We start from the raw sequence: 16,901 nt of genomic DNA, 5'->3' as shown, positions 1-16,901 counted from the left end.
TTTATAATTTTGCGCTGCAGTGCTTTTGCTGAATTAAACAAATTGGCTTTTAACTGCTGTCAAGACACTAATAATTCATCTGTGACATTTATAGCCAGATTTTGTAATTATTTGAGAGTGTATTCAAGGTCATATTTTTAGGGGGCAGAGGGGTTGTTTGGGAATTATGGTCAAAACGGCGACAACAGCATGTGAAAAAATCTGTCTTGTTTAAATGATCTTTTATTGACTCACGATCTCATCCACGACCCAACAGTGCACTCACGTGGACGATAAATAAGTACTTTTTACTTTCTTTTCATCTGCATATACTCAATGTGAAGAACAGAATTAGCATTTATAGACGCAGTTTTAAAAAAACTGATGTCCTCTAGACATGCAGACAAACTGTACATGATGTCACCAGACACACACACACCCACACATTCTTGAATCTTTTCCAAAGAGTCTATATTCATGTTCTTCGGCCTTTCCTCTTATTCTGCATTTTTCTACCAGACAATGCCCCCTTCTGGGCTCCTCTCACCATGCCCTTGAACTGGCCCTGTAGCTTGGCCCGCTTCCTGTTTGGTGAGAAACAAAAGCACACACACGTGTGCACGCAGTGTCATTAAAATGGACGTCTTCGATAAACAAAATGGTTTAGAAAATGACGTTTCACACCTTCGATTGAGCTGGGCCTTCTTAAGGGGGATGTAAGCATAAGGGTCCGGTTTGCCTGCCTTCTTAATGTCCCCTTTCCCTTTCTGTTAAAAAAAAAAAAAAAAATATATATATATATATATATATATATATATATATATATATATTCAGCACCCATGTATTTTTATTTACACATATTTATGCCATCATTGTGTTTTCACATGATGCTCACTTCACCTTGGACTTATAGTCTGCTCCAAAGTCTCTGCTCCCTCCCAGAGGTCTGTGGATGCCCGACCCGCCAGCTGAGGAAAACGTAAAACTTCAATTCAAATGCGAGAAGAGTAAAATACAAAAAAATACCAAGCAATTAAAGAATCAAATAATGAGTCAGACTTCCACCATAAAATAAATAAATAAATATTAGCAATGCGCTCAAAATAATTACAAATATAAACATTTACGTAAATGGCAATTACTGTCATTTCCGTCTATAAGACCCGACTTTTTTCCACATGCTTTCAAACCTGCGGTTTATGCAGTGATGCGGCTAATTTGTGCATTTTTTTCTGACAGCCACAAGGGGCACTTGTGCAGAAAAGGTAAGAGTGAGACCGGTGGAATATATTTACCAAGGAAGAGTCTTTTACTGGTGCGGCCCTGTTTGCTCAGCGCTAGCGTGTTACTGCCGTGTCTCAGTGATTTTTACCAGTATGTTTTTTTTTTTTAAACCGGCCTTGCTAGCATAGCACTAGCCTTAGTGTGGTGACGCCAGCGTTGAAGTATGTACCGTTTTTCTGTATAAATATCTCGTTTTTCAATGTGGGTTTCAATATGGGCAGTTGCAGCTTTTACACGCCTGCGGCGTATGTATGTACCAAATGGTATTTCCTTTACAAATGTACTTGGTGAGGCTTATAACCAGGTGCACTCTGTAGGCCGGGAATTACGGTATCAAGGGACCCAAGTGTGCTTGTCAGTATTCTTTAAATGACTCGCAATAACTGCATTACTTTGTGTCGGGTTTTTTTTTTATATTAGATATCATGCTATCCTTATTTATCCATCCATTCATATCCATTTTCCAAGCCGCTTATCCTCACAAGGGTCACCCGAGTACTGGAGCCTATCCCAGCTAACTTAATTTTTATATTATTAAATTTGAGAAAAACAGGTGATGATGCGTCTCTCTAATATTTATTACTTGTTGTCTTCTTTAGTGATATGACGTTAATAAATGTTGCTCATTACCCGCCATGGAGGTTTTCAAGCGAATATTAGGAAGTACACCAGTGCAAACTAACAGGCATTTTTTTCTCTCCTCCCAACTTCCGCATTGGCCCCACCCCTCCTCCCACTACAAGTGCACATTCATGAGCAACAAATGTCCCCCGACCTCCAGTGTGAACCAGCTGATCTATGGATGACTTTTTTGTCCCTCAGAACCTTTCCTCATTCCCCACTCTTTCGCCCTTTGAAGACACAATTGCGACACCCTTTATACCTTTATATTTGGGCTGTGGTTCTGTGTCTATATCATCCAAGTTGTCATCTCGAAGTTTCCTCTTCTGTGCCTTTTTCTAAAACAAATCAAAGTGGAAAAACATTGCAAAAACATTGGCAATTATGTTGGACTTTGTTGAGAAGACTCACGCTTTTCACTCCGGCTTCTTCCAGAATATCATTCATCTCGTCCTCATCTGTGACAAGCGTGATGAGTTGTCAGGACATTTTCGCCGACTTCCAAATAATAAAGATGATGTTGTGTTGTTACCTTTCTGGTCGTCCTCTCCCCTGATTATCAGCCGCCCGTCTGACGTCATCTTGAAGCCGTGCGCCGTCTTGGCCTGTTTATTATTATTATTCTCGGGGTTGGTGGCTGCCAGAGTGAAAATATTATTGTTGAGAATACATTATAGTGGTCACGATATTTAAATTCCATAAATGCAGGTCAGGTTGTTTGGATGTTTCTTTGTGCACCACTTTTGCACTGTTGTGTAAAAAACATTCCAAGCCTAATCCAACTCATTTCGTGGCACGGAACCACTATGAACATAGTGCATTTATATTTATACCTAATTCTATATTTATTATAAGATTATGCAAAGCAAATTTGGTGCATGCTGGGAGCGCCGCGAAGCGTTTAAAGTCCATGTCTTGTGTCAATTATTTGAGTCATTCTTTTAGTGGTTTTATTATTTGCTCGTTATGCTATTCTGTTTGTCGTCTGACCTGCCTACACAGGCAGTGTAACGGGGGAACATTGTACATATGCTGTACGAATCTCTGCCCCGAAAAATATACATCCAAGAAATATAGATATTGCTATTTTCCCTTTTACCAAGCACTCTTTGTGAAACTTTGGGGTCCAAGAAGTTGAGCGGGTCGTCATCTTCTCCCTCTTTCAGCCATGCCCGACCCTTCTGCCGCTTCCCACCTTTCTTCTTCCTCACGGCCTTTTCTTCATCGTCTGACAGGTCGCTGTCTGACCCTGCCAGGATGTCCTCAATACTGAGAGGACAAAACAACAAGGTTACAGATTGAACCACACCTCAGTGTTGCTCGTGGATAAAAAGGTGTTGTACCTGTTATTGGCAACTTTAGGCACCTCCTCCTCGCTGTCGGAGTCTTCCTGCTGCTCCGCCGCTTGTTTCTTTCTCTTATCGCGAGCATCCGCCTTGCGAATGTTGGCCAGAACCTTGTGGTGTTCCACAGGCAACATGCTCTTCACCAGCTCAAACCTGCACACAAATACATCAGACAGTGATGCCTTGAGTTTATTCCATCCAATGAGCACGCTTGTAACTGCGAACCCCGGTATATCAATTCTCCTTTCCCCATTGCAATGAATAGAACTGCCATCATTAGTTCCTTCCCCCTAAAAATGCAGCAAAAATATTGTTTTTAAACAAAGAAAATAGCCCTCAACAGGATTGTACTTTATGAAATGATAGAGCCATAAGTTTTTGCATCACGGTTTCAAACTTTTAATTCAAATGCCCTCCTTTTTGTGTACACACGGTGGCAAGCAGGGGGCAGTATAATACAGACACTGTATATTAGATTTGATTGCGTAACATTAGAACAGTCACAACTTTGCTGCAGTAATATCGATTATCGATAAAGAACGTGCCTTTTTTGTTCATTCAATTCTTCGAAAAAAAGACTGATTAATCATAGAACAATTAAACGTTCTTCCTTTAGATGAGAAAAGGTACAATTATCCTGTGTATTAACCTTTAGAGACACACACGTGCAGTGAGATTTTTTTCTAATTTGAAATATGAGACCACACAGTTAAACACAGCTGTATAAAAAGTACGCCTATTTTATTTCCCAGAAATAGCTACAAGATACGCAGTTCTCCAATTTCTATAATGGAATGCTGTCTCTGAATTACTGTAATTTCCGGCCTACAGACTGACTGTACAGAGTACATTTGTAAAGGAAATACCATTTGGTACATACATACACCGCAGCTGTGTAAAAGCCGCAAGTGCCCACATTACACCCACATTGAAAACACGAGATATTTACAAAGAAAGACGGTAGACAGAAAGAGTTTAACACTGATGCTAATGCTAGCACTGTGCTAGCGCTAACAGGGCCGGTAAAAGTCACTTCCTTGGCACATATATTCCACCGGTCTCATTCTTACCTTTTCCGCTTGAGTTCCCCCTTGCGGCCGTTAGAAAAAAAGCACAAAAATACGAAATAAGAAAGATTTCTCCAGGCCTTACCCAAACTTCCTGATAAACTTAGTGAAGATATTCTTGAGTTTGGCTCTGAAGTGCCTCCTCGAGTCATCGGTGAGATTCCCGATGCCTTCCATCTGGCAGGAAAACAAACAAAATATTGTCTCCCACAGAGGACTCCATATTATCTATTGCGTTAGTCACGCTTTGTCCACTGCGTACCATCACTGTGACGTGCGACGCCAACGTCTTGGGCTCCATGACAAAAAGGATGACCTTGATGAAGCTCAGCGCCGCTTTGACCACCTCTCTGGTGCGAGAGGTCAGCAGCAGACACACGTTGTGCAGGAGCTGCTCCATAGTGGACACCTCAATGGAGTCTGACAGAATATAACAACATCAAGACTTCACTCTTACAGACATTACATTTTTATAGAGGAAGAGTAAAAATAAAAACTGTGGTCATATTAATGGTGGAAAAATTTCTGAAATCATTTATCATAACGTTATTTTGTATGTCAGAAAAACTTGGCATTTAAAAACCGGTGTGTAGACTTTCTATTGCCACAGAATAGCACGTGTCCTACCTTTATACTCGAACACCAGTCGTGTGAGGGCCAACACGGTACAGGTGATCATGGTGATGGAGCCCGTGAGGCCTGCGTACACCATCATCAGATATTGTTCCATTGCCTCTATAAACAAAATAAAAATTAAATTAAACACACACGCATTGTTGGAAAAATCTATCTACATGGTTTGTTTCCTATGATTTAACTATTTTTATGATTATTAATTACATCATTGAGGAATACGATAGAACCAAGAACTTTGACCTAAGCCACTCTGAACTCTCACTTTGTTTTCCATATAAAGCATTTAATTTTGCAATAATTGTTGAATATTTACAACAACAAAAAAAACATGTTGCCAAGTTAACAAAGCAATGAGGATTTCATTATTACTTGAGTAGTCGAAAATCAACTGATCAATTGATGTTAATTATACATTTTAATTGCATAAGGGAAACTCTCAATGTTCCAAAATCTTGTTTTGTCATTACAGGGAGCAAAATAACGCAGCCTGGGTTTGTGTTATTTCGCGGGTTGTAATTCACCTTCCCATAATTGACATCATGTTGCATTTCATTAGACAGAAAAAGTCAATGAGACTAAATCAACAGTTGTCTGTTGGACCCAGATAGAGCACTCCACTTTTGATGAAATTATATTTTCTTGCCTTTATTAATTTACCTTTAGCATTCCCACAGAAGCGCACAAACGCGTTTCCTATTTCCACCAGCAGGGTGTACGCGTTCTTGCGAGTGCCAACTGACATTTCCTTGGTGCATACGATCACCTGAAGAAGAAAAGCATCCTCGTGTAAACGTCAGGTGTCAGTGGCGCAACACTGTGATGGCGGACGTTGGGGTACCTCAGGCAGCAGCGACGTGATGAAGTCTTTGTGCTCTACGGTGAGTGTTTTCATGATGTATATCAGACACTTCAGCCGCGGCTGAGGGTAACGATAGTGTAACATTAAACGTCACGACAACAAGGCTTAATCAATAATAGTGATGAACTCATCTGTCAGTTCATTAGGTACGTATGAGGACAACAATGAATCCTATCCGGCTTCCTGCAATTACTTAGCACGCTTTTGATAGACACTGGAAAACTGGTCTTCATGTAACATCAATCCATCCATTTTCTTAGCCGCTTATCCTCACAAGGGTCACAGGGAGTGCTGGAGCCTATCCCAGCTGTCAATGGGCAGGAGGGAGGGTACACCCTGCACTGATTACTAGCAAATCGCAGGGCACATGGATACAGACAACAGTTGCACTCACAATGACACCTAGGGGCAACCTAGAGTGTCCAATTAATGTTGCATATTTTTGGGATGTCGGAGGAAACCGGAGTGCCCGGAGAAAACGCACGTAGGTACGGAGAGAAAATGCAAACTCCATTCATTTAACAATGGGGTTTATTTCTTATTGGTGGTAATTTTATTTAGCAGCATGAAATACTCCTACTACTACTAAACGACTAAAGCTAGTAGTGGTAGTAGGAGCTTCCTTCCTAGTTTGCTATGAAAGCAACCAAAATATTATGAACAGTCCTCAGTACTGTAGTTGTCCACCAATCGGAACGGCAACCACAATAATCATTATTGATACGTCTCAAACGGTGACGGACAGAATATTAACAATGTAGAGGCGTAATTTTTGTTAGATTGTGTAGATTTGGCTAAAGTTATGTGCCACTAGTGTTTTTTGCTCTTTTCTCACCCTTTTTGCTGGCGACGAAGCACTTTTCAGAGTCTCCACCAAGACCGCCTTCAGAATCTCAAAGTTGGCCAAAACAAACGACCTGCACTCATCTCGCTCGCCCGCGCACATCTCCTCGAGCACGCGGTATGCCTTCTTCTGCATGCCTGGTTCTTTCATCTGAACAGGAGCATGGATGGTTGAGGGAACAGGAAAAACGTTTGGAGCCTGCACGGCTTTGACTGGACATGCAAACAAACCTCCAAATACGGCCTGATGAGCTCAAATGTCTTCGTCATGCTGAGCTGATCCAAGAAGGGTGCCATGGCAACCACAAGGTCCATCATTGACAACCTAAGAAGTAGTAGACAGCGATATTAGTTCTTACCTTTTATTGGCTAGTTGCTCAAATAGTGCCCCAATTCGTAGATGTGTGCTCCGTGCACTACAAAAATTAAATGCCTTCCTCAAATACTTGCCAGCAGCACTTACCAGGGCACATTTTTGGCTTCTTTGTAAAAAATGTGCTTCCCATGCAATATTAAAGACAATCTAAAGGCTGCCACACACCAAGCAGGAGAGAGACACCATATAGCTGCTGTGGCAACCAAAGCCAGATATTTGGCCTGTATAATGGGGCAAATAGTGTTTTACATCAATACTTAACTATATTCATAATCTATAATGCGCTCATGGATGGAAAAGTGAAGCTTTTGACCAAAATGTAAGCGAATGGTACATACCTTGCTAGGTATACATTCAAATGACTACCGGGTAGTTAAAATATCTAGAATCATCCTTTTATTTTTACTTGCGACCTGTCTCTTCTTTAACGATTAATCAAGCTGCTTATGTGTTGAGAAATGGGATAAACTGCAAAATACTGTCCATAGAGTACTAAAAGTCAATACAGGCTCATTAATATATTGTGTTATATGAATTACTATATCCAGTTTCTCAATGTGCAGGGTTGCGTCGGAAACTTTTATTTTCATGCGACTGTCGGGTCAAGTCAGGTTCGACCACATTGTGCATTGTACAGTAAGTCTTAGGGTACACGGAAACCGCATCTTTATTGACGAGTAGTATTCCAGTAGAATCTAATGTGATCGAGCCACAGTGTAAGTACTTTATATACTGTTAACATGACTTAAATTTAGAAAAATGTGTTTGTACAAATAAATGCCTAAGCCCATAGATACCTTTGTCATCTGCAGGTGAGTCAATAAACTGGGCACGGTAGTTTCATGTTCTTACAATTATAATCATTTAAATTATATGACATAATTTTATATGTCAACTTACCGTGTGAACTCTGTGCTTTCTGCACTAGTCAACCTCTCAGTGGCTTTTTGCAGGAACGTGTTGATCATCTAAGGGGGATTTAGGGTTTAATTAGGATGGGATGCTACGTGAAAATTGGTCCAAGTATATATGTATGTATGCATGCATGCATTTTAGCTAACCTGCTGTTCAGTGATAGTGAAATAGACTTTAATGGTGTCCAAGACGGCCATTCTGTAGGCCCCAGACTCTCCCTTGGCAGGCTGCTGGCTGTACACATTGAAGAGGATAGGCAGGAAGTTCTTGGAGAAGCGACCCACTTCAGTCTTTTCCTCCTCTGCAAACAGACAGGTGATCAGAGGTGAGCGTGTCACCAAAGTGAGAGACCAACAACCACACAAAACAACATCAGACCAGTCGTGCAGCTCTTATTGATGACGGTGCGCAGGGCTTGGCAGATGGTGAGCCTCAGGTCGGGCTGCTCGTTGATGGCAGTGCCGAGGGAACGGGCGACGCCTTTGAAGGACGTCACCAGGTCCACGGGACACATGCAAAAACCAGGAAGCATGGTCCAAATCTGAAAGGCACATGCTGCTTTAAAGTGCATCCAGTCACTGTAGACTTGTGTCACGAATGAAGACCCAGATTAAAAACTTTTTTTTTTTCTTCATGCGTTTTAGAGTACTTCCACTTTCAGTGATATTTCTTGCACTAAAAGCTGTTTTAATTGTACTTTTTCCCATTTTTATTGATGTATTTGAATGCTTTTAATCATGCAAAGCGCATTGAGTTACCTTGTGTATGAAATGCGCTATCCAAATAAATTTCCTTTGCTTTGCCAATGGCCATATTGACCGTCATTTTTACTATGTACACAAAGATGAACAACCAATTGTTCCTTTCAACATGCAGGTGCACTTCAATAATTACAAAAAATATTACAAAAATAATTTCAGGAGTTTGAATTTAAAAACCCAAACTCTTATTAAATAGATTGAATGCTGTATATACTTTTCAGAAGCCCAATTCCTACACCATTTTGATTGTCATATTAAAAATTGGGGAAGTGAATACACTAATTGTCAACCAGCAAACATAATACTCATTAAAATGATACCAAAATCATTAAATATTTTGCTTTGTGTATAGTACATCTGTGTTTCCGTTTTTAAGTTGAACTACTGAAATAAAGTCAGTTTTCCATGATATATTTTTAGTCATTGATATCCACTCATGTATTTCTACTGAAGTGTCCATCAAACTCTTACCCTCAAATTATACAGCATGGCAGTTATTCACTTTGTTTAGCGGAAGACATGGAAGACCACAGTTGATCGCCGTTACTTTGCTTTACTAAATCGAGCGCTAAGAACCTTGAATGATGATGAACGTAACATTTGGAGCTATGATTGAACACGGAAAAGCCGACCGATGAAGGCATGTCAAATTGGGAAACTAAATTAAACAATAGCATGTGAATCATGTAAATTCCAATGAAATGCTGTGAGCCTAATATTTTATTTTGGGGGATAAATTTTATGGTGAGTTACTTAGTCATTTGCACCCCTTTAACATAAAGAAATTATGACATTACATTTTACGTTTTACATTTTCATTGGTCAATGTGCACATAAATTGGACATAACATGGCTGTTTTTCCCCCTAAATGCTTCCCAAAGGAGTTACCTGAAGCTGTAAAGTATGATAGACTTTGGCTTCCAGTTTCTGACCCATTTGTGCAAACTCTTCAGCTACAACAAAACAGGATACAAATCATTTACCACTGTCATATTTACGTTGCTGACAGATCTTTTTATAGATGCTCAAATGTACCTCTCTGCTTGAGCGTAGAGGCCAGAGGGAGGAAATAGGAGGTGAAGAAGCCCAGGTGAGTGTTCTTCACATGATCGCGGATGACCGGGACAAGCCAGCTCCGTGGGAACTCCAGGTCATCGCTAATGAAGACCAAAAGGACAAATGGTCCATTTATGTGCTCATTATGTGTGAGCATTGAGCACTTACTCATAGCCAGTGATGTTGAGAGGCACGACCCCCAACACAACCTCGGGGCCCATACTCTCCACAGCACCCCCTACGGCCAGATCCACCTCACCACTATATGGGAACCGAGGAGTGGCACGCAGGTCGGCAAGAGACTGCAAAGACTACAAGGAGGGCGGAAAAAAAGAGCTTATTAAGTACATGTACTACATTTCTAGCCCTTGTAAGAATAGCTTCAAGAGAATAATTTTCCAAGGCAAAAGACTTTCAAAGACATTGACTTCAAATTTTATCACAAAGTGAGTCAATAGCTTGCTCGAAGCACTGTGAATCCTCCTCAATACACTGAATAAATTATCCATATACATTTTCTCCGATAGTGGTTAAAAACATTTATTCACGCAAACACACAATCTGGTGTGTATTATGTGGGAGGCATTTATCTGTACAAAGACATTTTTGGAATAGTTTCGAAAAATATTACGGGAGTATTCCAATGTATGTCATGTGAAAATGCTGCCACTATGCAAAATGTCATTAAAAACACAATCTCCTCATAACATGACCATCTATAGTACATCTTTCGTAATAAGCAATAAAAGGGCACAAATGCATTCATCAAATTAAACTGAAATATTATACCAACAGTTACTACCCGGTGCCTAATTGAGGCTGCAGTAGTATTCTAAGAAAGGGTTACCAAGATTGTTGGATATGAGTTACTTCTTGGGTCCTGAGTAATTCAGAAATAACAAATTTGCCCAAATTATCTTAAATAACCCTCAATTTATGTTTACTATTGAATTGAAAAAAAAAGAAGAAATCACATAATTTAATTATTACATATTTACTGAGGTATAACTGTACCTTGGTCATGACGGGGTGCGCATGTTTTCCTGCAACCTTGTAAAAGCAACCAAGTATTTGCAAAACAAAGGGCCAGGAGGCATGAAAGCGATAGGACAAGCCTTCCTCAACAATGCTGAAAAACAAACCAACACATATTAGTATCATGACACAGCGTGCAAATTGTTTCAAAATGAAAACAGCACGACTACCGGAACATTTTGCAGACATAGGAGGGGTTCCCTGCAGAGGCTGTGGCTGATACTATGCCAATTTCCTCCATGCGAGGACCCACACATTCGGTCAACAGTGTCTGAAACATGTACATAAACCAGTCAGTGCTAAACATTATAAACACTCTCCAACCCAAAGAAAATCCCGCAAAGATTTAATCACAAAAGATTTTCTGCAAGAAATTCTCAAATGTATATTGTTTAATTTAACAAGTCCGCCATAAAAGATGAATTAGTTCCAAAATTCCTGGCAGTGTTTAATGCAGCATGAGCACCCTATATACGGTAATTCAAGCAAAGTGGTTTTCTTTGTGAACTGAGTGACACACTGATTAATTTATTATTATTCGGACACTGCATTACCTTGAGCGTCCTGGAAGCTGCAGAGACCACCTGCGTGTGAGGGGACAACAAGCAGGACATGGCAGCAGAGAAGAGGCGAGGCAGATGGCCCAGACTCAGAGAACTCTGCAAACTGCACAAAAGAAATACTCATTTGAACCCAATGGCAACTCCAGGTGTCGCTATCAAATCTTATTGCAATGATTATCCTGTAGATACTGTATTACCTCCAATATTGAAGAAATCTACCTCCCCCAAAAATGATTCCCCCCCCAACTAACATGCATTTTATTCTCAATTATGAGGGCAGGATTTTACCCTCAAACTGCATCCGCCAGTAAGGAGTTTATGGTATAAACTGTCCAGAATTTGAGACAAAAATAGTTTTCCATCAACCAAATTTTGTGGTAAACTTAGCCAGGTTATTTTCAAAGTCCTAACGGCAACACACTTGAAACACGCTTGAGATGGTTCCCTAAGTGAGTGTTACCTTGCCAAGTTAACGTGCGCCTTCTCCATGACGGCGAGCCAGGCCAGCAGAGGCTGCAGGTCAGTCTCACTGGGCAGGTAGTCGTACAGAGCCTACAGAGAAAGTCATCCACAATTAATTAATTAGTCATATCTCATTCCTCGGTCTTGCTTTCAGGTTGCTTCAGCCTTACTGTGATGATTTGTGCATTGAGTTCAGGTGACAGGTTTGAGGCGCTCGACTTCCCACTGAAGAGTCTGTGGAAGGTCTGCATGGCACTGGCAGTAACCAGCTGCATAAAGAAGGAGAGCAGCAATTAGTATTTGGTTGCGTCAAAATAAATGATCAAATATTGGAGAAAATCTGCAGTATAAAGTACAAAAATAAATAATTATTGACTTAATATGATAACATGTTGAAAACATGTTGACATGTTACAAGCTTTGCAATTGATGTGTACAAAGGAGTATTACGATCACAATGAGAAGAGGAAAAATGTAATATTCAGTATTTTGGCACGTCAGCAGCACTGTTCTGTATTTGTATTCAGTCCTCACGAGAAAATAAATCAGCTCCTTGTCTTAGGATGCATCACCTTGGGCGGATTATGAAATTGACTTGTTAAAATTACTTTTCTCAACAAAATTACAATCAACCTAAAAAATGTACTTTATAGTAAAATAACTTTTCAGTTTCCCCAACTCCTTTGTAAATGAGTACTCCTATAATTAACTTGTCAGACAGTCCCACCCCTCACCCCCTCACACACACACACAAAAATACGTGCCTGTGTTCACCTCAGGGGGAAAAAAATTAAAAAGGTGTTCCAAGTGTATAGATTTGTTCAGTAAATGTAATTTTAATTAATGCAGTGCTGAACAGAAGATATGTGGTGATGATTTTTGTTGCCATTTAAAAGATGTTTACAATAGCGGAGAAGTTGTCCCCGCCCGACACACACTGTACAAAATGAAGTGCACTGCAATTTAGCGCGTTTGGCATACACAGTCGTGGTTGCAACCTGTTAGTAGATCAGCTTACACATCTTTCTGCACGCACAACCGAGTCCGCAAACCTTTAATAAATCAAGCCCCCATGTTCTATGTTTTTTTTTAACAGCTTCCACCGCCTTCTCACCACATGGCTGAGGGTCATGACCCGCAACAACATCTCACAACACGACTTGATGGCCCCGTGAGGGAAGGTCAAGATCAGCTCCTTCAGGAGCCCCAGCACGTGGAGCGTGGTGGTGTCTTCTCTGCTCCCTGTACACAGAGGAAAACATAATTATTTAGACGCATTCATCACCAGTAGGTTTTAAAACTAGTCTACCTCCTGCCTGCTCCATCTCCTTGATGCAGAACTTGGCTGTGGAGGCGGCAGCGGGGTGATGGGAAGGTGCTTTGTCTGTGAACAGGAAGTCACTCCCGCGTAGGATAGCACACACACCTTGCTGTGCTGCTTTACGCACCTGCACAGAGATATACAAACAAATGTCCTGTTAAAAAGTTGCCCCGCAATTTCAATCATGACCAGTCCAGGGTATGCCACACCAGCCGTCTAAAATCACTTGAGATTATCTCCTGCTCCACCGCAACTTCAACAAGAAAAGTGCTAGAAAATGGATAGCTGTTTCCTCCACACACAAAAAAGGAGGGAACCAAGCTGACCTTGGGTTTGCTGTGCACGGTGAAACTGAGCAGACCGTGGTATGCCTGGAGAGTGGACGGGTAAGTCCACACAGTCGCATCTTGTTTTCTCAACAGAGTGGCCAAACATGACACAACCTAACGAAGACAACAAAAAAAACAACCAATTTGTTATGTTTTGCCACAATTACGAAAAAAATAAAGAGGATGTATTCACCCATTTGAGAGCTGAGGTGCTTTCACACGAGGCCTGCTGGGACAACACGTCCATCAGAACCTTGGTGGTGTCTGAGAATTTGGACACGAGCACCGGGGCGGGAACCCTAACAGCAGCCAATTCCATCCATTGATTTCAATCTTCAAGATATTGACACGAATGTGTCCATTTGTAAAGGACAAACCTTTTCATGGTGAGGTTGAGGAGGTACGCAACTGCAGCCTGCGATTCCGTGGAATCCACCACCTCCAGAGTGGTCATCTACACACACAACACACATGCTGTAAATACTCAAACAGGCACATACAGTAGACGAGTTGTTCTCCAACCGCCGGTGTCCGTGTGTCACAGCATGGACTGAGGTCAACCTTTGAAGTATCACTGTATCATGCAAAGATAGACCAATTACCAAAGCAGCAAAATACTCTGTTTCTGTCTCCTTCCCTCCCTGGCTGCGAATCACCTCCGTAACAGCTGCCAACACAGCGCAAATCTGCAAGATATTTAGAAACAATGTTGCTGTTAGACTTAAGCACACAAACCTCAACTTCTTCTTCAACCTCTGTTCCCACCTCTTTGTGAGCAGCCGAGTTAGACTCCCAAAAGCGTTGCACCTTCCTGAAGGTCAGGTTGGAGCAGTCCGAGAGGCCGCTGAGGAAGGTGCCCGACGTCCTATCCGACAACACCTGATCCGGCTCATCCTCCATGCGTGCATCTTGCCGGCTTGCTGTTTTGATCTCCAGTGAACCCGTCTGCAGCTCATTGTGGAGCTTGAGAGCATCAACTGTCAGATCACTTTTTCCTTTTAGGGGGAAAAAAAAAAAAACGGACTTAGCTTGTTTGGTTTGAGGAACGGGGGTGAACCCAAAACCTAGACGCTATCAAGGGATGTGGGGAAATTATCAAAATTAGGGATACACAACAGAGCAGAGTCATCACAATCTCCTGCATTTCCTATTTTGCTCTTCAGAATGAGACTAGCAAACATGTGGGCTGCTGTGTGAGTGTGCGAGGTGTGTTCAAGGAGACTTCGTAAATGGGAGTGAATGTGATTTTTTTTGTAATATAGCACATAATTGTGAAAAGGGACTATCGGGAAAATTATTAGTAGTATCAGAATGCTTGATTTAAAATATTGTGCCATGAGACTGTGACAATATAGATTTTATTTTGCTTTGTTGTATAAGCATAGATTAAATTATATTAATATAATCAGCCAGAGCTGCAAGGAATCCAAATGTATCAGTCACCATGATTCCTGTTGTACTTTGTTGGGTGCTTTGTTTGCACATTAAGGACCAAAGTTCTGTTTTTTTTTTTCCAAGCAACAGGTTTTTCCTCATGTTTTTGAGATTTTAGGAGGAAAGCTGCAGCTAACAACTAGTGTACACTGAATGGGTGACTAGAATGTGGAAATTAAATGCTGTTGGACTGATAAGGGGTACAGAAAATGGATTATCCATCCATCATTATTGATACCGCTAATCCTCAAGAGTGTGGCAGGAGTCTCTCAGAGCTATCTTCGGCGGCTGTGCTCACATTCACACATACAGGCAATTTGGAATCTTCAATCAACCTCCCAAAGATATTTTTTTTCTGTTTTTTTGTGGAGACCAGAGTAAAGTAAGTTCCTTTCGGCTTGTCCCATTAGGGGTCGTCACAGCGTGACATCTTAGATGAACGCACATAATTGTTTAGCACAGTTTTTATGTCCTTCCTGACGCAACCCCTATTGAGGAATAGAGGCCCCAGTGAGGTACGAACTCATAACCCCCGGTTTAATAGAGATGAGAGTACCCAGGAAAAAAAACACACACAGGCACGGGAAGGGCATCCAAACTCCACACAGGGGAGGCTGGAATTTGACCCGAGGTCCTCAGAATTAAGAGGCAGATGTGCTGGGTGGAAACTATGTACAATAATCACGTTAAAATGAAAATCCACAAATCTTAGTAAGACCATGCAAAAAGCACCAACCACATGAAATGGACAGCTCCCAGTTATTACCACAGTAGTTTTCCAAATTACCAGCATATGATCATTAATCAGGAGATGAAAATAAGACTACAGAACAAAACATGAAGTAAACTCGCATTGATCCACCTACGCAGAGATAAAAAGGCTCAATTTTAGGCGTGTGGGGAAGTATGGCAGCGCTGTGTTTGTGTTACCCTTCAGGTGTTTCTCATATTTTGATAACCTAGTTGTTCAGAACTGGTCTGCTAAGAGTAAGAACTGTACACTAAACCATTGTGAGTTTGATCTGATTAATTTACCGACTTTCCTAGTATAAAATCGGGGAAATGTTAACCTATAACATTTCTAAAGCTACGCAAACAATTGACGAAGCTGTAAATTGAAGCTAACTGTATATCAGCTCCTGTTAGCCCGGCCCCTAACCCACGTGCCACATCCAATGGAGAACTTTACCGGAGGGTCGGCTGAAAAAGCGACTTTTAGCAGCATGTCGATGTCGACTCGTCTGTGGGTTGGAGTCGCTGCTGTGTCCTTTCTTCCATCTTTTTAATTTCGAACCCGTCCCGGACCGAAGTTTTCCCGATTTGGCCATTTTCACCCTCGCAGTGCCCGCTGTGTGTGTACACGACACCTACGAATGACTCTGTCGCTTGTTTGATGACGTCACATAAGGTTATTTTGCCTGCAGAGGACGCTGTGTGCTTTAAAATGAGCAGTCCTGCATGCCTCTTTCATCGCCTGCGTATTTACAGCATTTTTATTAGTTCTATACTGAAGTGAAACTTAATCCTCCCGTTTTTCACGAGCAAAGGCCAATTTCTCTCAAATACTGTTCGCAAATGTTTTCTAAATCTGTTTGTGATCACAAGTCATCGTCAACATACGTATTCACGAGTGTGGCATAAAAAAATAAAGATATTTTTAAGGCGGCATGAGTATTGCACAGGTGCGTCTTCAGCTGCTCACAATGAAAGCTTACTTTAAAATGTGTAGTTTTGTCAAAAAAAAAAAGTCCTAAAACTATACAGTATCTAGTATGTCCACTGTTGGTCCTCCTTTAGGTGTCTGAACAATATTTCAGAGGAATAGACCTTTTCGGGGCAGAAACTCTAGAAAATACATAAATGGTGGGAATTCTTTGATCTCGAGTGAAAAATGGGGGCAAAACAAGGGGTTGAGTATATATTTGTGTACACTGTACATTCTTGTACTTTACATTTCCATAATGGCTTTCAAGTACCGTAGTTTATTTTTTAATGTACACTAAATGTTAAAAA

The 16,901-nt window shown here is 41.1% G+C and overlaps 1 protein-coding gene across 1 annotated transcript; it reads right to left on the bottom strand.

Moving 5' to 3' along the window:
• Nucleotides 1–204: 204 nt before the first annotated feature.
• On the bottom strand, nt 205–16,316 carry rrp12 (ribosomal RNA processing 12 homolog). The gene is made up of 34 exons (XM_061837782.1): nt 16,078–16,316; nt 14,220–14,449; nt 14,057–14,140; nt 13,832–13,908; nt 13,648–13,753; nt 13,452–13,568; nt 13,114–13,252; nt 12,919–13,046; nt 11,975–12,073; nt 11,803–11,894; nt 11,334–11,445; nt 10,950–11,050; nt 10,759–10,873; nt 9,913–10,055; nt 9,724–9,845; nt 9,577–9,641; nt 8,305–8,467; nt 8,073–8,227; nt 7,912–7,979; nt 6,867–6,960; nt 6,628–6,786; nt 5,772–5,852; nt 5,591–5,696; nt 4,925–5,032; nt 4,560–4,717; nt 4,383–4,474; nt 3,228–3,383; nt 2,984–3,153; nt 2,417–2,521; nt 2,296–2,342; nt 2,147–2,222; nt 880–947; nt 664–746; nt 205–563 (listed from the first exon to the last, which is right to left on the bottom strand). The coding sequence occupies exons 1-34, from the start codon at nt 16,214–16,216 to the stop codon at nt 455–457; spliced, it is 3,867 nt and encodes a 1,288-aa protein (XP_061693766.1). The 5' UTR covers nt 16,217–16,316; the 3' UTR covers nt 205–454.
• Nucleotides 16,317–16,901: the final 585 nt, after the last annotated feature.

The sequence above is a fragment of the Syngnathoides biaculeatus genome, chromosome 12 (assembly GCF_019802595.1).
Source record: "Syngnathoides biaculeatus isolate LvHL_M chromosome 12, ASM1980259v1, whole genome shotgun sequence".
Taxonomy (NCBI): Eukaryota; Metazoa; Chordata; class Actinopteri; order Syngnathiformes; family Syngnathidae; genus Syngnathoides; species Syngnathoides biaculeatus.
The sequence above is the reverse complement of the archived record's forward strand: the minus strand, read 5'-3'. Positions and strand labels throughout refer to the sequence as shown.

What these genes read in the sequence shown, in the direction of transcription:
- rrp12 (XM_061837782.1), bottom strand. Translation starts at nt 16,216, where the DNA reads ATGGCCAAATCGGGAAAACTTCGGTCCGGGACGGGTTCGAAATTAAAA. An exon ending in GAAAGCACAGAGTTCACACG is followed by an intron (nt 6,961 to 7,911) that starts GTAAGTTGACAT and finishes ACTACTTCTTAG; the next exon opens with GTTGTCAATGATGGACCTTG. An exon ending in AAGAAGCCGGAGTGAAAAGC is followed by an intron (nt 2,223 to 2,295) that starts GTGAGTCTTCTC and finishes GATTTGTTTTAG; the next exon opens with AAAAAGGCACAGAAGAGGAA.